This window comes from Triticum urartu, chromosome 1 (assembly GCF_003073215.2).
Source record: "Triticum urartu cultivar G1812 chromosome 1, Tu2.1, whole genome shotgun sequence".
In the NCBI taxonomy this organism is placed as follows: domain Eukaryota; kingdom Viridiplantae; phylum Streptophyta; class Magnoliopsida; order Poales; family Poaceae; genus Triticum; species Triticum urartu.
The window spans coordinates 34,180,617-34,202,956 of record NC_053022.1 but is presented as its reverse complement, the minus strand read 5'-3'; the positions used below and the strand labels follow the sequence as shown (position 1 = coordinate 34,202,956).

Here is a 22,340-nt window from a genome sequence, read left to right as displayed (position 1 = left end):
TTTGTGCAATGCCGGTCTTGAGGATTTTGAGGCTAACAAATGCTCCCAGTATCATGATCTCACAAGTTCATTTGTGAGGAGGTTTGAGTATTCATCTTCGCGTAATTCTCCTTCAGTCATGTTTGATCTTTATGACAAATATTATACCATGGACCTAGAAGATTTTACTTCTGCTTGCGAACTTCCATCATGGGGCAGTATTAGGGATCCCCCTAAATCTGAATTTAGAAACTTTCTTGCTAATATAACTATGGGGGAATCTAGAGATATAACGCAGGCTATCATAGGGAGCATTCACATTCCTGCTATACATTATTTTGCTCTCTTCATCGATAGATGCATAAATGCTAAGGATGAAGCATGTCACGTGTGTGTGTCCCTGATCTCAGCATTCTTAGGAGTATTGTGTTAGGAGACCAATCTTATCATATGGGAGCCATTGTAGCTTGTAGGTTACATCATAATAGACATAATGGAGATTTCTTTGGAGGAATTTATACAACCCGCTTAGCTCATTTTCTTAAAATAGACATTCGCGAGGGTGATATGGAGTTGCCTCCCGCATATTTAGATTATAACTCTATGGCTTCGCACCAGTTTGTCGAGAGGCCTGAATCACCTCTCTTATATCGCTTAATTTTTGATAAATGACGTGTTTTCCGTATTACTCTCCCTGCTCCTGCCTTCTTTGATTCACAGACAAAAGAAAGATATGTTATTACCAGAGAGGAGGCAGAAGAGTACGAGAGGAGAGCGGAGGCAGCTCGACTCCACGTTGTAGCTCAGCAGGCGATAACCGCTGCACATCAGTATGATCCCAACTATTCTTCGTCACAGTACGACCCCAACAACTATTATTATGGATATCCGCCAGGCCAGTCGTGGCCATAGACCAACTTAGGCCAAAAGCCTAAGCTTGGGGGAGTACGTATTTCTCACCGACATTACATTTATGTTCACACACACACTCATTGCTAGATGTCGGTGCTCATACTTTTTCACTGTAATACCCATGCTAGTTTATTTTCCTTTTCCTGTTTTCTTCTTGTGTGTCTGTTAAACCTTAAGAAAAACCAAAAAAAATTAGTAGTAGTTTATTTTTCTACTGTAGTAGTAATAATTAAAAAGAAAACCCAAAAATATTTACCGTTCTTCTTTTGCTTGTTGGGAGCTTTCCCGTGTAAATAGTTTTATTTCTTTTCTTTTCTTTGGGGGTCAGTAGGAGAAGACCATAATTAAATTGTTGAAGTGGCTCTTATATGCATTATTGTTGAATTAACCAAAGAGCCCATATTGCCTTGTCTTCTCCTGTTTATTGAATGCTCGCAGATTCCTGCTTAGTCCAATGCATGTGCACTCTTATTATTATTCACACCGTTCGGTCGTGCAAGTGAAAGGCAATTATGATGATATATGATGGACTGACTGAGATGAGAAAAGCTGGTATGAACTCGACCTCTTTTGTTTTTGTAAATATGATGAGCCCGTCATTCTTGATTCAGCTTATTATGAATAAACATGTTTGCAATGAAAATTAGAGATCATAGTTGCTTGTGCCATGCTTGATTAGCTATGAGTTATAATGGTTTACCTTGTATGCCAACATGATATTGAGACGATTATGATGTGGTATGATGGGGTGGTATCCTTTTTTGAATGATTTAAGTGACTTGACTTGGCATATGTTCACGCATGTAGTTGAAACAAAATCAACATAGCATTCACGATATTTATGTTCATGGTGGATTATATCCTACTCATGCTTGCATCCAATGTTTATTAATTTTAATGCATGTACATGGCTGTTGTCGCTCTCTAGTTGGTCGCTTCCCAGTCTTTTGCTAGCCTTCACCTGTACTAAGCGGGAATACTGCTTATGCATGCAATCCCTTAAACCCCAAAGTTATTCCAGATGAGTCTGCTATACCTTCCTATATGCGGTATCTACCTGCCGTTCCAAGTAAATTTGTATGTGCCAAACTCTAAACCTTCAAATAAATATTCTGTTTTGTATGCTCGAATAGCTCATGTATCAACAAAGGTTGTCCTTATCTTCCGTGTTAGGCGGGTTATTCTCAAGAGGAGTGGACTCCGCTCCTCACTCACGAGAAAATGGCTGGTCACCGGGATGCCCAGTCCCATGCTTTATGCAAACTAAATCAAAATTAATTGCAAACAAAACTCCCCCTGAGACCTGATGTATGTTGGAGGCACTCGTTGTTTCGAGCAAGCCATGGATTGATGCTTGTTGGTGGAGGGGGAGTATAAACTTTACCATTCTGTTTGGGAACCGCCTATAATGTGTTTAGCATGGAAGATATCGCCATCTCTTAGTTGTTACGTTGACAATGAAAGTATACCGCTTAAAATACAATTTATCTCTATTTCAAAACCGAGCTCTGGCACCTCTACAAATCCCTGCTTCCCTCTGCGAAGGGCCTATCCATTTATTTTTATGTTGAGTCATCATCCTCTTATTAAAAAGCACTAGCTGGAGAGCACAGCCGTCATTTGCATTCATCACTGTTAATTTATATTGGGTGTGACTATGACTGGATCTCTTTTACCATGAATTACAATGTCTAGTCAGTCGTTGATCTTTAAAGGTGCTCTGCATTTATGTTTTGTGGTCTCAGAAAGGGCTAGCGAGATACCATCTTGTTATATCATATTATGATTGTTTTGAGAAAGTGTTGTCATCTGAGATTTATTATTATGACTTGCTAGTTGATTATGCTATTGATATGAGTAATTGTGAGACCTGAAAATTATTGCAAATGTGGTTAGTTATGATCTATGCTAAAAACTTGAATGCTGGCTTGACATAGTTACAACAATAAGAGCAAACAGAGTTTGTAAAAGTTTTTCTTTCTTTCTTTCAGTTTGTCAACTGAATTGCTTGAGGATAAGCAAGGGTTTAAGCTTGGGGGAGTTGATACGTCTCCATCGTATCAACTTTTCCAAACACTTTTGCCCTTGTTTTGGACTCTAACTTGTATGATTTGAATGGAACTAACCCGGACTGACGCTGTTTTCAGCAGAATTACCATGATGTTGTTTTATGTGCAGAAAACAAATATTCTCGGAATGACCTGAAACTCCACGGGAGGTCTTAGAAAAAATAATAAAAAATCCTCGCCAAATATGAAGACCAGGGGGCCCACACCCTTCTCACGAGGGTGGGGGGCGCCCCCCCCCTAGGGCGCGCCCCCCTACCTCGTGGGCCCCCTGTTGACCCTCCGACGCCAACTCCAACTCTATATATTTGCTTTCAGAGAGAAAAAAATCGGAGAGAAGAAATCATCGCGTTTTACGATACGGAGCCGCCGCCAAGCCCTAAAACCTCTCGGGAGGGCTGATCTGGAGTCCGTTTGGGGCTCCGGAAAGGGGGATTCGTCGCTGTTGTCATCATCAACCATCCTCCATCACCAATTTCATGATGCTCACCGCCGTGCATGAGTAATTGCATCGTAGGCTTGCTAGACGGTGATGGGTTGGATGAGATTTATCATGTAATCGAGTTAGTTTTGTTAGGGTTTGATCCCTAGTATCCATTATGTTCTGAGATTGATGTTGCTATGACTTTGCTATGCTTAATGCTTGTCACTAGGGCCCGAGTGCCATGATTTCAGATCTGAACCTATTATGTTTTCATGAATATATGTGAGTTCTAGATCCTATCTTGCAAGTCTATAGTCACCTACTATGTGTTATGATCCGGCAACCCCGAAGTGACAATAATCGGGACCACTCCCGGTGATGACCATAGTTTGAGGAGTTCATGTATTCACTATGTGCTAATGCTTTGTTCCAGTTCTCTATTAAAAGGAGGCCTTAATATCCCTTAGTTTCCAATAGGACCCCGCTGCCGCGGGAGGGTAGGACAAAAGATGTCATGCAAGTTCTTTTCCATAAGTACGTATGACTATATACGGAATACATGCCTACATTACATTGACGAATTGGAGCTAGTTCTGTGTCACCCTATGTTATGACTGTTACATGATGAACCGCATCCGACATAATTATCCATCACTGATCCGGTGCCTACGAGTTTTCCATATACTGGTTTACGTTTATTTACTTTTCCGTTGCTACTGTTACAATCACTACAAAATACCAAAAACATTACTTTTGCTGTCTTTACTTTTGTTGCCGCTACCACCACTATCATATTACTTTGCTACTAAACACTCTGCTGCAGATATTAAGTTTCCAGGTGTGGTTGAATTGACAACTCAGCTGCTAATACTTGAGAATATTCTTTGGCTCCCCTTGTGTCGAATCAATAAATTTGGGTTGAATACTCTACCCTTGAAAGCTGTTGCGATCCCCTATACTTGTGGGTTATCAATGGACAAGTTCAAGGAATTGACTACGACGAGACTTACTTGCCGGTAGCGATGCTGAAGTCGGTGAGGATCGTACTAGCTATAGTTGCATATTTTGATTACGAGATATGGCAGATGGATGTCAAGACGGCTTTCCTTCATGGAAATTTAACCGAGGACATGTATATGATACAGCCCGAGGGTTTTGTCGATCCGACTAGCACTAGTAAGGTATGCAAGCTCAAGAGATCCATTTATGGGTTGAGGCAAGCATCTGGGAGCTGGAACATTTGTTTTAATGAGGTCGTCACTGGTTTCGGCTTCATCAAAAGCGAAGAGGACTCTTGTTTATACAAGAAGTTAAGTGGGAGCTCGATAGTGTTTTTGATCTTGTATGTGGATGACATACTACTGATCGGAAATGATATTTCGATGCTGAACTCGGTCAAGGAGTCATTGAATGGCAAGTTTTCGATGAAGGACCTTGGTGTGGCAATGTACATTTTAGGCATTAAGATCTATAGAGATAGATCAAGGAGGCTGCTCGGCTTAAGCCAGAGCACGTACATAGATAAAGTGTTGAAGCAGTTCAACATGAGTGAGGCAAAGAAAGGGTTCTTGCCACTCTCACATGGTATAAGGCTAAGCGAGACTCAGAGTCCTTCGACATCTGATGAGCGAAGCAGGATGAGTAGGATTCCATATGCATCGGCAATCGGATCCATCATGTATGCCATGATATGTACGCGACCCGATGTTGCATTTGCAATAAGCCTAACAAGTAGATACCAGGCCAACCCAGGTGAAAGTCACTGGGCAGCGGTAAAGACTATTTTGAAGTACCTGAAAAGAACTAAAGAGATGGTCCTAGTTTATGGAGGTGAGGAAGAGCTCGTCGTAAGGGGTTACGCCGATGCTAGTTTCCAAACCGACAGAGATGATTGTCGATCATAGACCGGATTCGTGTACGTCATGAACGGAGGAGCAGTGAGATGGATGAGTTCCAAGCAAGATACGATGGCTGATTCTACTACAGAAGCCGAATACATCGCGGCTTGTGAAGCTGCAAAGGAAGGTGTTTGGATCCGGAACTTTCTGGATGATCTTGGTATTTTCCCAGCCTCGGTAAAACCGTTGGACCTTTATTGTGATAATTCTGGTGCCATCGCATAAGCTAAGGAGCCGAGGAATCACCACAAGGTCAGACACATAGATCGGAAATATCACCTGATACGAACGATCGTAAAGAGTGGTGATGTAGAGTTATGCAAAATTCACACGGATGCAAATGTTGCGGATCCGTTGACTAAGCACTTCCACAACCCAAGCATGAGGGGCATGTTAGAGCTATGGGCATTCGATGTCTATTTGATTGACTCTAGTGCAAGTGGGAGACTGTTGGAGATATGCCCTAGAGGCAATCATGTATGATGATATTTCCTATGTGTTTATGAATAAAGATAGTCCTTGGACATTATCAATGATGTGTATCAGCAAGTACGTGACTTGTTTGTGGGACTATGCATTGTATGATGACTGTCCTAAAAGGTCCCTAGTCGAAAGGGCTGTGTGGACGCGCATCCAACTAGACTAGCATATGACACGGTCGATGGCTTGGTCTCACTAGCCATGGAGCATTGGATGCTAACCGGATAATATGGACTTGGAAGGATCTGGTCGGATTCGACGTAGTCGGATCCGAGTCGAGATAAGGTCCAAGTCGGACATACCCAACTATGAGACGCAGCGATATGTCATGTGTGAGTCTCTAGTACAACATATGTTCTATGTCCTAAGACCTGAGCTGACACATGTACTCGGGATGGTGACAGACTTGCTTTGGGCCGACCAAACGCTACTCCGTGACTGGGTAGTTACAAAGGTATGTCTCAGGCTTGTCCAGACCCATGCTGCGAGACATGGTCGAGCAAGATGGGATTTGCCCCTTCGACCAGGAGAGATATACTCTGGGCCCCTCGTGTGATCCGACCAGGATAAGCATGGCCATGCGACAAGGATTATGAGATAATCCGGATAGTGGTCGGCATCACTGGAACGAGAAAGAGGTCGGGCTACGACAAGGATGACAGACTCGCCTTGAGCTTGACAGCATGTATCGTGTGGAAAAAGTAATGGAAGTGTGATGTACAGGTTCGCTAACCAGCTTCATAGTCTGCTTGGTGTTCGGTATGCCTTGCTAGAGGCCGCTACCAACTGTGGAGTTCGGAGGTGATCCGAACTGCGACCAAGCCGACTTGAACCTAAGGGGTCACGCGCTTAAGGGAAGGAACCTACGAGGTCGGATCCGAAGACACTGGTCGGATGTGATCCGAACTGTATTCGGATTATGGCCGAGTAGACTTATGGGCTTTAGGGTCTGTGCGGGGCCCAAGTGTTGAGCCTGCGACGGACGCCTATATAGTGGAGGTGCCGCACACTCATGCGGTTGATCGCTTTGGCGCTGTCACTAGGGTTTGCATGTGTTGCGAATAGACACCTCCACTTGCCGCCGGTTGTGTGATCGGACCTAGCAGTCCACCGCACGACGTTCCTCCTGCACGCGCGGATACCGTTAGAGGCGGTGCACTTGCGCCGCTCCGGCGAACCTGTATGTGGGAACCGATCACCGGTTGTACGAGGGAGATCGGACGAGGAGGAGACGATCCATGCGGACGCGCTGCCTCAACTCTTCTTCCGCTGCATGACACTGCGCGTCTAGTGGTAACAAACTGTGATCCATCTCTCGTAGCATGTTCTTGGTTGTTCTGCGCGTAGAAAATTTTAATTTGCAGTCGACGCACCCTACCGTAGATCCCAACACCCCCCCCCCTCCCCGAGGGGGGGGAAGTAATGGGCCAACATGAGCCTTAGGGGAGAGAGAGGGCAGGACACGAGGAGGTGGCACCCCCCCATGGGAGTCCGAATAGGACTAGGGGAGGGGGCGCAGCCCCCCTTTCCCTCTCCCTCTCCCTCTCGCTTCCTTCTTCCCCCTTCCACCAAGTGGAATCCTACTAGGACTTGGAGTCCTAGTAGGACTCCTCTCCCTTGACGCGCCCTACAGGGCCGGCCGGCCTCCCCCTCTCCTCCTTTATATACGGAGGCAGGGGGACACCCTAGAACACACAAGATCAATTCTCTTAGCCGTGTACCGTGCCCCCCTCCATAGTTTACCAGCTCGGTCATATCGTCGTAGTGCTTAGGCGAAGCCCTGCGCCGGTAACTTCATCAACACCATCGCCACGCCGTCGTGCTGACGGAACTCTCCCTCGTCCTCAACTGGATCAAGAGCTCTAGGTACGTCATCGTGCTGAACGTGTGCTGAATACGGAGGTGCCGTACGTTCGGTACTTGGATCGGTTGGATCGTGAAGACGTTCGACTACATTAACCGCGTTACTAAACACTTCCGCTTTCGGTCTACGAGGGTACATGGACACACTCTCCCCTCTCGTTTCTATGCATCTCCTAGTTAGATCTTGCGTGTTCGTAAGAATTTTCTTTAAATACTACGTTCCCCAACAGCTTTGGCGGTAAGGAAAGTGTTATCTCTCGCCGATGATCTATACACCCAGAGGATTCAGGTGGCTTCGACTTGTAAGGTGGTCGTAAATGACATAAACCAGTAGAGTGTTGCAAGTTACGGTTCTGGGAAGTGGTTTTTTTGTTAGTTGTAATTTTGTTTAGGAGTTTAGGACCTCAAATGTCGAGGCTCATAATCTAACGAAGCATGCTCTTACTTTAGGGACCCGACGCCATGTTTGGTTAGGTTAACCCGGTGATCTTACTTTCATCCTTATAAAACATTGTAACAAATTAATAAAGGCTTCGTGAGTTTGTCTAAAAAAACTTATTTTTTTGCGAGGAGCCTATAAAGAACTTGTTGCATTAATCTCACGGTCTAACAAGAAAGTGAGTGATCCAAAACAAAAATTCAGGCGCCTGACTATAAGTCACTCCCATATATTTGTATCAGAGTACAATACAAAGAATAATATCTCATGTTCTTGCAATATAAGCAATTCTACAATCTAAAAAATTTCTTTGGTACTGGCCTCCTATACATATATCCTCGGCCGATATAGATCACAAAAAGGAATAAGAACCAAATGTGCAAAGTAATAATAATCCGAATCATAGAAAAAAAAGATAAATACAAAAGAATAATTATACCCCAAATATAGGGATTTGTGTGTGGCTTCTGGAACTTTGTGCGTCTGTAGGTCCATTCACTTAATCCATGATACTGCTAGTAGTCTTCTTGATGAGGTCCCAAGCACTCCTCACATGCCTCTCCTCCTGCAGGGACGACCCCACGGCAAACCGAAGCACGAACCTATCACCAACCACTGTGTGTGCAAGATAAGCCTTACCGGTCTTGTTCAAATTCTCCATGAGCACACGGTTAGCCTCATCGGCATCCTCCTCCGTCATGGCTCCAGTCGCCTTGATCCTGAAGCACACAAGAGCAAAGTTCCTTGGTACAACCACCTCGAACCTGTCGTCGGCACGAACAAAATCTTCAAACATCTTGGCCATGGCGACGTCGCTACGGATATGCTCTTGGAGCTTTGCGGTACCATAGGTGCGCATGACCATCCAGAGCTTGAGCCCACGAAACCGTCGACCAACGCCGACCTGCATGTCCTTAAGATCGGTGACCTCGCCCGAGTCTGTAGCATCGTTCTTGAGGTACTCCGGGTTGGTCTCCAACGAGTCACTGAGACGGTGAGCATCACGGACGTAGAGACAGGTGCAATCGAGGCATGTGAGAAGCCATTTGTGTGGGCTCATGCTAATGGAGTCCACGTGCTCGACGCCGTCGAGATGGTGGCGGAACTCTGGGCAGATGCACGCACTGCCAGCGTAGGCAGCGTCGACATGGACCCATGCATTAAACATGGCGGCAACGTCGGCGACGGCACCCACCGGGTCAACAGCGTTGGAAGACGTTGTGCCCACTGTGGCGCAAACATATGTTGGCACAAGACCAGCGTCGGCGTCAGCTTGCATGATATCGAGAAGCTTGGCTGGGTCGAGCCCGTAGTCGGTTTCCGGCCCAGTAGGGATGGAGCGGATGTTGGCGGGGTCGAAGCCTGCGAGCCGACATGCCTTGAAGAATGTAGAGTGGGTCTGGTCGGCAGCGTACACAACCAAGCGCGGCAAGTCGGCCACGCCGACGGAGCCGCTCCGACGCAACGCGGCGTCACGGGCGGCGACCAGCGTGACGAGCATTGCCTCACTCGTGGTGCCGAGGATGACACCACCACCGGTGCCCCGACCAGTGCTGGTGCGGTTCATGAAGGTGGTTGGCAGGCGAAGGAGCTGCGCAAGCCAGTCGAGAGCGAGAACCTCCATCTCGGTGGCTGCCGGAGAGGCTTGCCACGTGAACCCGACAGTGTTCATGGCGGAGGCGATGAGGTCCCCGGCGATAGCCGCGGCACTGTTGGTGGAGGGGAAGAAGGCGAAGAAGTTGGGGCTGGCCCAGTGTGTCATGCCGGGTACGACAGAGGTCCTGAGCTCCTTCATGGTGACATCAAACGGCGCCGAGTAGGTCGGCGGGGACGCGCTGAGCTCGTCCTGCAGGTATCCCGGCTTCACGTTAGGAAGAACGGGCATGGACTCGATGTTGATGTAGTAGTCGGAGATGAAGTCGACGGCCTTGTGAAGATATGTGCGGACATCATCGGGGTTTAGCGGCTCGAACGCTGCTGCCTTGTCGTTGGGGAAGGCGGAGAAGGTCGTTGGGTTGGTGTCCAAGCTGCCCATTTTTTAGGAGCAAGACTGTGTGGCTTGATCAATGAAGTGGAGGTAGCTAGCTTTTCTGCCGGAGAGCAGGAAGAAGCGGCGGAGAGGTTGTAGTAATTAGCTAGGTTGGTTTGGTTTGGAGGATGAAGTACATAGGCGAAGGTATATATACCAGTTGGATGCGGGAAACGGCGTGGCGGGCTGGGCGTTGGATGAGTCCCGGTCGCGTGCGTTTATCGTACGCTGCTAGGAAAGTGCATGCATGGGTTGGTGGGGATGCGAGGTCGAGCGCCCGCGACACCAGTCTGCTGGTCAACTCGACTATTCAAGGGTCCAGATGAACGCTCTACCAGCAGCCCCCGTTATGGTAACGTTCGTAAATTGCCAACCAGTCGGCTGCTAGTCTGCTACTACACCATTTTCGTCACCACAGAAAAAAAATCCTTTCTTCTTTCCGTTATTAACTCCATGTAGCATATCCCTTTGTCACGATCGTGAAATTAACTAGTAAAGCATAAATTTTATGTACTAAAAACAACACTTTTTAGAACTTTTTATAAATATGACTCAAATGGTATAAATTTTACGGTGTATAATTTTTTAATAGTTAAATTTATGGTCAAAGACCGATTCAAAATACAACGAGGACTTATGGATGAGATCATAGTGTATTTCACCTCTGCGCCAACGATATTGTTTGTAATCATCAGTCTCTTGGTTTATTTTAACAAGTAATATGAAAATTCTCCAGTAGAATTGTACTATCAGGTTCAGCCAGTCTGAAGGTCTTTGCATGTTTGGTCACCCATATGATTGTGTTCTGCTTCTTTTAAATTTGCGTTATCATTTATGCAATTTATGTTTGGGTTGTGCTTTGCACCGGCAGGATTACCGGTACCGTGAAAATCAGCTATAGGTCGACAACTTTGGTTATTTCATTTATTCCTACGGGAGCTGCTAGCAAAGCTACAGAAATTGAACAGCCGGCGTCCAAAAGTAGAGTTCAAACCATTATTTAAAGTACAAGTACATATGGTATCAACTCGGAAAAAAAAACCTACTGTACATCTGTTATCATGTCATGTGTAGTAAAAGAAAAGAAAAAGGTTGAACCACGTTCGATCAATTCGTCATTCTGAACCCAATCTGACTGAGCAAGCGTTTCAAACCATTCAAGGCGCAAGCACACATGATCAATTCAACATGGAACACTTGGTTGCTGTACAGCGTACAGTGGGATTTCTATCAGTAACGCTGAACCCTTTTTCTCGTGGCATGCGTGCATATGTGGTTGATTAATTCCTGTCAAGACCGGTCATCGCTGACGCGATTGATTTCGTCAAGTATCTTGTTAGGTAGAGAAGGTCTGTGCTTAATTTTGACTAATGCTTAGATTTCCGAATGTAGGTGGGTAATCCTAAAAGCTTTTTGTAGGATCGATGGCTTTTATTTGGAGAAGAGTAGAAGTGACCGTTTCAAGTTAAATAATTTACCACAAATATACCAAAAACATGGAATCTAACTATTGTCAAACTAGTTCATTTTTAGTCACCAAATCTCAATATTCACTCCTTCCGTTTTTATTTACTTCGCATATTGGCTTTGTCTGAAGTCAAATTTTATAAACTTTGACCAAATTTATAGATAAAAATATCAACATATACAATACCAAATCAATACCGTTAGATTCATCATTGAATATAGTATCACATCATATACATTTGTTATTGTAAATGTTCATATTATTTTCTACAGACTTGGTCAAACTGTATAAGTTTCACTTTAGTCAAATCTAATATGCAAAGTGGCATTTTGCTCCCTAACCAAATGAGCTATTTGCTCACCCTAAGCATTCATATTTTGTGCCCCCCTCCGCCCCAACTTCTCATGTATCTCTGCCACTATCCTTAACCCTTGTTGGCCATCTAATTGAGGTAGTGACGCCAATTTTAGCACAAATGACAACCTATGCAGCACAGAATGTTGGCAGAAAAGGTCGGAAAATTCAGAATAGTAGCATTCAGTATATTTCCTTCTAAAGTGGTGAGTGCTTTGATATAAAAAAACATATTGGATAAATCCAAAACATTCGAGAGAACTATTGAAATAACCTAAAATTTATTCACAAAATAAGAAAGTTGGATTTTTTATAGAATACAACAATCCACAAATATTGTGCAAAGAAGTAGATGTTGGTGAGAACTACCAAACAGTTTAGGAACATTATTGAAAGAAAAGTATGATGAGTTATATGAAATGATGTTATACTTTTTCATGATCTGCCCTGAAGATTATTTTTCTTAAATCTTTTAAAAATATTATATTACTAAATCCCATATTTTTAGTAGCTTTTCTAGAATGTTGTTGATACTTGGTTACATTTTAATATTTATTTTCAAATTTCCTCCATTTTGTATTTCTTAACATCTTTCATTGTACCATGCTTTATTGCCATTTTCCTGCATATATGTTTCTATATTGTGCTCTATGGTTTGCCACATGTGATAAAATATCACCAGATGATCATGCATATCACTTTGGTTATAAGGCCAAGGGCCAAATTTGTCAAGTACCGAAAGTTAATGGGGTCAAAGTTATCGGTCTAAAGTTAAGGTACCAAATCTGAACTTTACAAGTAATCAAGGGACCCAAAAAATAGTTCCCAAATCTATTATCAAATGCAAACTGATTTGTCAATTGATGTAAAAGTTGATCATAGAGTCAAACTTATGTGATTCTTCTTATTGCTCTTCTTCTCTACTCTGAGTTGTCGTACGCACTGCAAAGGCCACCGTTTTGACAAATGGCAACCGCCCATGAGATGAGGGGCGAGGGCACAATTTGATTGGCTACTAAAGCTACGACATAACATGATGGCCCAAGCAAAGGGTAAGGTAACACACGGAGAGACGCAGATGGGAATAAGGGATGTAGCGCTACAAGAGAGTGGAACCCATCAAGTGTGCTCGGGAGCACATGCTCCTTTTTCAAAAAGGAAAAACACACTCATTCAAAAAATCCAACAAAAATACACATGCTAATGATTCAAATTCGTTTCCAATTGAAGTTTCTTGAAAATCTCAACTCATTTGTGAGCTATCCAAAAATAACAAAAGATTTATTAAGCTCTGCACTTTTTGTTTTTTCCATGAGACCACAAAAGAATGAATTTTTCATCAAGGCAGCTTAGCGCATGAATCACTCTAATATCTACACCAATTTGTTTTGGGATTGATTTTGCGTTTTTTTAAACCTGATTATGAGTTTTCTAAAGAGGGCGTGCATTATCTAAAGGACAAAATCAATACTGTAGGAGAGATGGGTAGAAGAAGATTAGGAGTGGTCAAAGCCTCAAATACTTGGATGTTTAGTTTATGTAGGAGTGTTTTTTGAAGCATGTACTATTTAATATATGGTCTTTGGCCTTTGTAAAGAAAAGTGAGAAAAGGAGGCTTGATGAGTGGACGACAAGTTATGAGTTGAGCAGTTTTCTAAGGCTTTGGAGTTGAACTATGGGCTGCATGCTGGATTAATGTGATCCATTGATGCACATTTTCTTTAGTTTGTGGAACTGAGGGGAAACCCTTTCTTTCATTAAACAAGTAATGAAAACGATAGGATTGTGTTTGTAAGGACATGTGATACTTAATATAAGACCTTAGAGCATCTTCAAAAAGTCCCATAAAATCTGCCTGCAAAATAGGATTTATGGGGTGTTCATATAATTTAGGAGTGGTTTGCAGGTGGACATCTTCAACAAATCCCTTAAAAACTTTCCTTAAATATGGTTTTTTATGGTGGCGCGGTGGCGGTGGAAAACGGACAGCGGTGGTCAGCGGTGTGCGGGTGCGCAGGTGGGTCGGCAATGATGGTTGATGGCGGCGGCGTGCTGGTGTGGCACTTTTAGAGAAAGGTTTACGGAAAGAGCTATTTTCCCTGGATCCAGAGAAAGTTCTGCTGTTTATACGGGGCCCTCAAAAAATCTGTGCTTACGAGACATGTTCGAACATTATTTTGCCCAACTCCTCCTAAATCAGATTATTATTGTTTTCATGGGAAAAGGGACTAGTTGACGATGCTCTTAGGCCTTTTAAGAAAACACCCTCCGTCCGATTCTGCAGTCAGAATTAATCAACCTAGCTTGCATAGGAGTTTGAACTAAAATATCAATCTGTTATCCCTCCAAAAAATAAATATCAAACTGTTAGGTGCACGCGTTGCACCGGAGCTGTACAAATATTCTGACTTTCTCACTTGAGTATGACTTGGTAGCTAGGAAATTACTAATTACTGTGTCAATGAAAGAAAACCTACGCTGTTTACCGTGCTTATCTGCATACGCACACGCGCATGTATGTTATCAAGAAACAGATTTTGTCAATCTTTTTCAGTGACAAATTAAGGAGATGAGCTAATATGGGTAATTAAGCAGCAACGACTTGACTTGGTAATGCACATATACCAGCTTCGTTAATGTACTGAGTCGTTGCTGTACATATGTAATGACGTAGAATGATTGGATAGAAAATAATTCGAACCTGCGATGCTATAGTTACCTATTCGTTCGTTCGGGTTTCACATCCGTAGGTGGTGACAGGGCACCCGCGTAGGCGTCATTCGTCGTCACTCATACGCTCAACTATAACAACGGAGGAAAATGGGCGTATCTTTGATGAAATTTTTGTCTTGACTTTTGACTCGTCACGCGGGCGCGGTAAAAGTAACAAAACAATCGTCGCATCATAACAGGAATCACAGTCAAAGCTGACACTACTGCAGAACTAGCTAGCACCGGGGGGGCGCAAATAGCTTGTCAGTAGCGGGCGTGGCTATCAAGGGTGCCTGACAGTGATCTCCCGCTGCTACTTATAGGTCATCAGTGACGGGACTCATGCCCGCCCCGGTAAAGGTCCATCGGTGGCGGGCTTTACATAGCACCTGCTATTGATGGCGTGCACTACCGATGGGGGACATTAATATCCATCCGTCAATGACAAGGGAACGTAATTGTGATGGTCCTATTTTTTCACCCATTACTGGTATGATTTTAGAAATAAAGAAAATGGATGCACCTCCCAGCGCACAGTAGCAGCACTCCACGGTGTAGCTCTGTTCCTGCTCGGGAAGCTGGCACGCACGCATGCACCCAATATGTAGGCTGGCACCCCTGCCGCGTGTGTTGGATCCACAGCCGCGCGTGCCCACTAGATCCGCCACCACTAGCCCGCTAGATCCGTTGACATGCGCCCGCTACATCCGTTGCCGTGCACGCTGAATCTGCCATCAAAGCATCATCGCCCGCATGGACCTGCGGACCGCCACCGCAACTCAAGGCAGTGAGAGGGAGTTTGAGAGGGTTGAGGGGCCAGGAGAGAGAGAGAGAGAGAGAGAGAGAGAGAGAGAGAGAGAGAGAGGGAGGGAGGTAGATGGATGAGAGGAAGAGAAAAATGGACGGCCGGATTGCCCAAGTATAAGTGGCGGGCGTCCGCCACTGGTAAGATGCCACTTTGTCATTGTTACTACTTTACCATATTTATCATTTAGTGTGTAACACAACAAATTACCACTCTCTCTCTCTCTCTCACACACACACACACACACTCTTGCAACTCCACTTCTCAGCTCTTGCCATGACAAAACCACCTATAACAATCAATCAACTTACCACCCGGTAAAGTGAAGTAGTGAACATTGGAAGTACATAGAAGGTTCTATAACTGACATACACATGTTGAGAGAATATGAAGCCTACCTTTAGCTTCTACTGGATACATCACTCAATACTTCCACATCCATCTTGAAAAGTGTTCCAACAATTCGCTAGACTCAGGGGTTATCACGTAGTAGCAGCATCAATGCTATAGTCGTTTTTAGTTGTCGGTATATAAGGCGAAAAATGGGTTCTTTAAATCAGTTTTGTCTTGCATATTGATTTTATCATTGATTTTTTAGTTTCTCTTAGTATCTATTCTATCAATTTCTTCTTAGTTAAGGCTCTAATCCTACTTATCAATCCTTCAATTGACATCAAAGCAATATATCATTGTCAAGACTTCCTTATAAGGTCTCCTTGCAATGATTTTACTAAATATGGATAGTATGGACGCTGGAGCGGGTTATCACTATAATGACACTTAAATTGATGGTTGAGATTATGTTGGTTGGAAGAAAAAGATGGTTGACAAGTTCCTTGGTATAGGTTTGAACATTAAACGCTTGAAGATGGATATGCTCCTCCCCTAGGTCCTCAGGATCCAACTCCAAGATAAGAACAAGACTTACACCTCAATGCATGCTCAAGCTAACAATGCTATACAAAGAGTTACAAGTGACAATGCATTAGAAATGATAACATCATTGATAGCGCTCATGAGGTTTGGAAGAGAATCAAAGAACTATATGGAAACATCAATGATCATCCTTATTGTCCACAAACCTAAGTAAAAGTAATGAATATTGTTCTCTGTATATGAACATTTTTTAAAATAAGATGAATTTTTTTGCGTACAATGAAAAAATATCATTGAGGTACAAGATTTTTTTTTTTGCATTTTGTTACGTTTTAGGTTACTTCAATATAATTTTGTTCTGAAATATATTTAAATCAAATAAACTAAGTTAAATTTGCTTCTTTACAAACAGAATCCCCATTTTCTCACATTAACAATTTTCAAAATAAAAATGTAACCGTTTTTTACTCGTGCAACAAACTTTTTCTGTTAACCACGACATTACCTCACTACTGCAGGAATGCCTAGCAGTGGCGGGCGAAAAAACCCTAGCAGTGAAGGGCGAGTCTCATAGGTGCACCCACCATTGCTATAATATGGCCCGCCACTGGTAGAGTCTCTGCAGTGGCGGACATGTCTTAGCGCCCGCCACTGGAGTATACTGTTTGTTGTGGGAAGTCTGGGGCACCCGTCACAACTACTTGTTCAGTCGCCAACACAAACCTGACAATTGACAGTAAACAACAGCCAATACACATTACAACATATACATTATGTAAGTGATCATACACATTACATTTAGCATAACAATAATAATCCAAATACAATACAAATAGAAGTATGCATTAGAGTACAACAACTTGCGTGACATCATTAGTACACGTAGCCTACTTAGCAAAGCCTCCGGCATGCTACACACATACAAGACGTCATGATAACAACAACACCATAATGACAATGAACTGGATAAAAATAATGATTTTTTTACTCGTTCACTTCTCCACACGGTCTAGCATACTTCATAGTTGATTTTATTTTTGCGGACCTAGTTGGCGTAACGATCCTCTGCTTCCTTTTTAGTCATATATCCTTTATAGCAGTTGTTCTTGTAACCGTTCACTTGTTCATTGCATTTCTTCCATGAATCATAAACTCATGGATTCCTCCCGGTGTACACCATATACCAGTTCCGCTTCATCTATGAAGATAAATAAACAAGCTAATAAGTCAATTTCATAGTTATCCAATCACGTAGAGCAAAGTCATATAACAATCTTCATAGCATCATGGACGATACAAATGACCACATTGCAGTTCACTAGTAGTTCGGAAGCAAAAGTTTAGCTCCACCATAGCAACATAGAAATTAAGTTCACGCGCATCGATCATATAGATCACATAAAGGCAGTGCACTAGTTGTTCAGAAGTAAAAGTTCAACTACATCATGAACTCTCCTTGCCTTCCACCATCTTCATGATCTCGACTTGGGCGGTCCTCGCAGCTTTGATGGCTACTCGCGCACTCTCGGCGGCTGCTCTAGTGCTCTCAGCATATGCTGCAGCGATCTCGACGTATGCCTGAGCGCTCTCGACATAGGCGAGCATGATCTTCGTGTACTGAATCACCCTCTCGACGATGTCAACGGCAGTAAGGGTTCCGTCTACGAGTGTAGGAGTCCTAACGAGGCGTCTCAGCTTCTTGATCTAAATCGCATTAAACAAGTTGACATTTAGATAAAAGACATTTCTATGAAAGCAGATTTACGACAACACTCCATATTTGTCCTTCAGGTAAACATTTTTCACTCTTATGTTGGGTACTTCGACCGTTAGTGATGGTCGTTCTTCCTCCTCTCCTCCTGCTTTACCAAGGTCTCAGAGGAAGAAAAGGGAGAGGAACAACCCCCTACGGCAGCAGTCAGTTCATCTCTCAAGTGGTTGTATATATGGTGTACACTCCTGTATTTACGACTATGGGTGATGGTCGTCCTTCATCTTCTCCTCCTACTTTACCAAAGTCTAAGAGAAAGAGAAGAAGAAAGACGACCCCTTACGACAATAGTCGATGTCCTCCTCTTAGAACAACTCTCATCTCAGTTTGTGGATTCAAAGTGAATATTTTCCACCCGATGAAAAATACAATTAAGTAGCTCATCCATAAAAAGTAATAAATTTACGGAAAAATCGGCATGACCTTTGATAGAAATTGGACGTATTTAGTGCCAGAAATTAAGCGAATGGAACTTAATCCATGTTTCGCAAAAACATTAGCACTCATTACCAATACCTGCATCATGAATAAAACATTGTACAGTACTATATGTTGATCCATATGCAGTACATAGTCCTCTAGCACAAGCAATCAAATTTAAGACGTCTACTTACAAAGATTCAATGGTACATCATATAACAAATTTTAACTACACTAACAAAATGTTGCTAATGTATAAGTACAATAGTGACAACAACTAAAATTTTCATTAACAGAGAGAAGGGAAGCATGCTTACCGGGGCGAAGTTGGACGGCCAGCAGGACGAGGCCGAGGATGATGGCAAAGGGAGGCGGACGACGAGTTCGACGAGTTCGACGGAGACGCGGACGATGTTGGATGCGGAGGAAGGCGCGGCCGACAGTGAAGGGGAAGTAATTGGAGATAGCGTTGCACGGCAAGGCTGACGAACTTCGAGGAGGCGACGAACGGCGCGTGCGATGGGGAAGATTGGTTCCGCGGCGCCGTTCGAGGTGGCGGACCGCGATCTCGCCAGTGGCGACGGATGACGCCACGACACTGGCGATGACGACAGAGAGAGAGAGAGAGAGAGAGAGAGAGTTGTGTCTAGATGGATAAGATCTGACTAGCTGCGGGTGGGGGCATCGTGGATAAAGTCGTACATAGAAGTGATGAGCGGCTGATAGTGTCCGCCACATCTATATATGCATGGTAGGTGATAGGGTGACCAAATATGGCTGTGGCGGGTGACCAGTTGTACCCGCCATTTGCAAACTGTGATGAAATTCAAAACCGATGGATGTGGTTCAGCCAAATATAGTTGTGGTAGTCGCTAGGAAGCACGCGCCACTGCTTGGCGAGGCACTAGTGTCGGGCGATTCCATGTGCCCGTCACTGCTGTTTTTTGCCCAAAATTACCAAGCGTTTAGCAGTGACGGTCCTTACGCGTGCCCGCCACTGTTACGGGGATAACTAGCGAGCAATGTCTAACACCCACCATTGCAAAATTTTCAAAATAATTGTGGCGGGTGTCTGATCATGCCCGCCACTCATAAGGGGTCACCTATAAGCATTTTCTCAGTAATGCATACTCTTTGTTTGTAGTAAAGATATTCACTACACATAGGGCGGTCACATGTGTAGTGAATAGGGAAACATCTGGCGCACATGTTTTGTTTTGTTTTTTCTCTACCGGTTTGCTTTGCTTTGCTTCCAACTTTGCATTTATTTTCAGTTTCTTCTTATTTTATATCTGGTTTTCTTCGTATTTTATTTTATTTTTAGTGGTTTAATTCATGAACGTTCTTCAATAAAATTCATGTATCTTATTAAAATGCACATAAATTTTAAAAATTCATTTTTGTCCTAAAAGTCAGGATCATTTTTGAAGTACATAGTTTTTTTAATTCACGAACATTTTTCAAAATTCACGAACATTATTATTCACCAATATTTTTTTAGAAAAAACAAGTAAGCAGTTTTCCCGAAGAGAGGAGCAAGGTGTTTTAAATACTTTCCCCTTTGGGAGTGACATCAATTGATTTCTATCTAGCTACTTTTCTTGGGCATGAAGAGCCCTGCGTGATCGCTAGTAAGCCTGCCCACTACGCATTTTATTAGCGACTGTAAATATACATTTCAAAACGCGTAAATATGAGCTATACAGCAAGAAGAAGTGGTGAATCACTATTGGGAAATCTGCCTGCCAATGCACCACTAGTGAACGTGATTTTTCTATTCTACAGCCTAGTAGAATGCGCGAATGCTATGTCTCGCCTACTTTGAGACAATACATTTATTTTTATTTTTATAAATGTCACAAGCATTTTTGAAATATGTGAGTATTTTTTAAATCTGACCAATATTTTCAAATACTCTGAATTTATTTTAAGAACTGCATGAATTTTTTACACCATATTTTTTATTGTGTGATGAACCTTTAATTAAAAAATTGCAATAAATAACATATTAACAATATTCAAATTTTAAACGAAATAAAAGAGTAAAATAAGAAAATAACGAACCTAACACTATCGGGCCGGCCCAGGATAAGCATGCTTGATGTGAGGCTACAGTCTATCTTGCGTCAAGCTAGATATAGAATCTCCCATAAGAAGGCGAGCCCTCATTCCTATTCTAGGCCCGTTGCGGCACAGTGTTGCTCCAACAAACACCTCAAGATGGGAGCTCCTGTTTACCGCATTTTGCGGCAAATAGTTGGGGCGACCCATACAGGTGCCTGAACTGGGCCAGCCCATCAGTAGACCACACGCGCATCATTTAAAAAAGATGTAAAAAGAAGAAAGGGCATGAAGATTCGAGCTGACAACATCGTATTCCAGTTGAGGGAGGCACACCACTAGAGCAGATGGATTCAACTGATTGTAGGTAGCGTGAACACTGTAAGAACTCAAAGCCGCGTTCAGATATGAAAACATTTTCGGGAAAATCAAAACATTTCCTGAAAAATGTGATTTCTTTTTTAAATGACGACTATTTTTTAAAACAGGACCATTTTTTAAAATGATGAACACTTTTTTGAAAAAGAACATTTTCCGAAAATGATGAACATTGTTTTTAAAAAGGAAAATTTTTTGAATTCCAAAATCAAACTTGGTAAGGTGAATATGAAACTCCCGAACAAAATTTGAAAACACGATTTCTTTTTTAAAATTTGTAAACAATTTTTGGAACTGGATCATGTGTTTTGAAACTCCTGAAAACATGAACATCATTTTAATTTGTGAACAATTTTTCTAAATGAGAACATTTTTAAAACGTGAACATATTTGAAATTGTGAACAAAATTCTGAGAATGCAAACATTTTCTGAAATTTTGAACAGAATTTTGAAAATGAGAACATTTTTTGAAATTCCTGAATACTTTTTTGAAAAAACTGAACAAATATTGAAAAAGAGAACACCTTTTGAAATTCCGAACAATATTTGAAACTTTTGAAAAAATAAACAGGAAAACGAAAAAACAATGCAAATAAATAAAAAAATAAAAGAAACAGGAAAAAGAAAAAAGAAAAAAACCCAGAAGTATAAACCAGAAGATAAAACTCGGTTCAGGAACCTTCTAGAAGGTCCCCAAAACCAAGGCGCCACGCCGTCGATGTGAACGTCTCCTCCCAGGATTTGAATCATTATTGGTTGGGGATATCACTGTCCATCTAACCATCCAACCACAGGTTGGTTCGCGTTTTCTTTTGTTTTTTCAATGGTTTTCTTATGGTTTATTTTTTCCGTGCATTTTATTTTCATTTTCTGGTTTTACTTTCTTCCTGTTTTCAGCATTCTTTTCCATTTGCTCTTTCTTATTTCATGGCTTCGCCTTTTCCATCCAGGTTTTCTTCTGGTTTCTAGAATTATTTGTCTAACTTTTTCTGTGTTTTTCCTTTTTTTTCATTTTATTTTTTCGCATTATGTGTTTTGTTTCTTAGAGAAATGTGCGAACAGTTTTTGAAAGTGCATGACATTAATTTTAGTCGTGCATGAACATTTTATTGTAAAACGAACATTTTTTCCTCATGCGTGAACATGTTTTGAGAACACATGAATACTGTAATGCATAAGCTTTTTCTAGACACATGAACAATTTTTAAACAAAGGATAACCATTTTTGGAATATACTAATATATATTATTTTGTGTGTGTGTGTGTGTGTGTATATACTGTGTTTGATCAGTCTAGAAAAGATATGCGACTAGTTTTTTCATCAGAAGCAAGTAATAATCAGGTTTTTCAAATGTTTTTTTCTCTTCGGGAGCTAATATCCGCACATAGGGTGATTGGTACCGG

The 22,340-nt window shown here is 42.5% G+C and overlaps 1 protein-coding gene and 1 long non-coding RNA gene across 2 annotated transcripts; both read right to left on the bottom strand.

The window, feature by feature from the left end:
- Positions 1–8,310: 8,310 nt before the first annotated feature.
- Positions 8,311–10,197, bottom strand: LOC125547628 (tryptophan decarboxylase 1). The gene has a single exon (XM_048711476.1). It carries the CDS (start codon positions 10,094–10,096, stop codon positions 8,561–8,563), a length of 1,536 nt encoding a protein of 511 aa, XP_048567433.1. The 5' UTR covers positions 10,097–10,197; the 3' UTR covers positions 8,311–8,560.
- Positions 10,198–17,125: 6,928 nt separating this feature from the next.
- LOC125547557 lies at positions 17,126–19,200 on the bottom strand. The gene is made up of 2 exons (XR_007300712.1): positions 18,814–19,200; positions 17,126–17,503 (listed from the first exon to the last, which is right to left on the bottom strand). It is a non-coding gene; the product is annotated as an uncharacterized LOC125547557 (long non-coding RNA).
- Between the last annotated feature and the right edge of the window lie 3,140 nt (positions 19,201–22,340).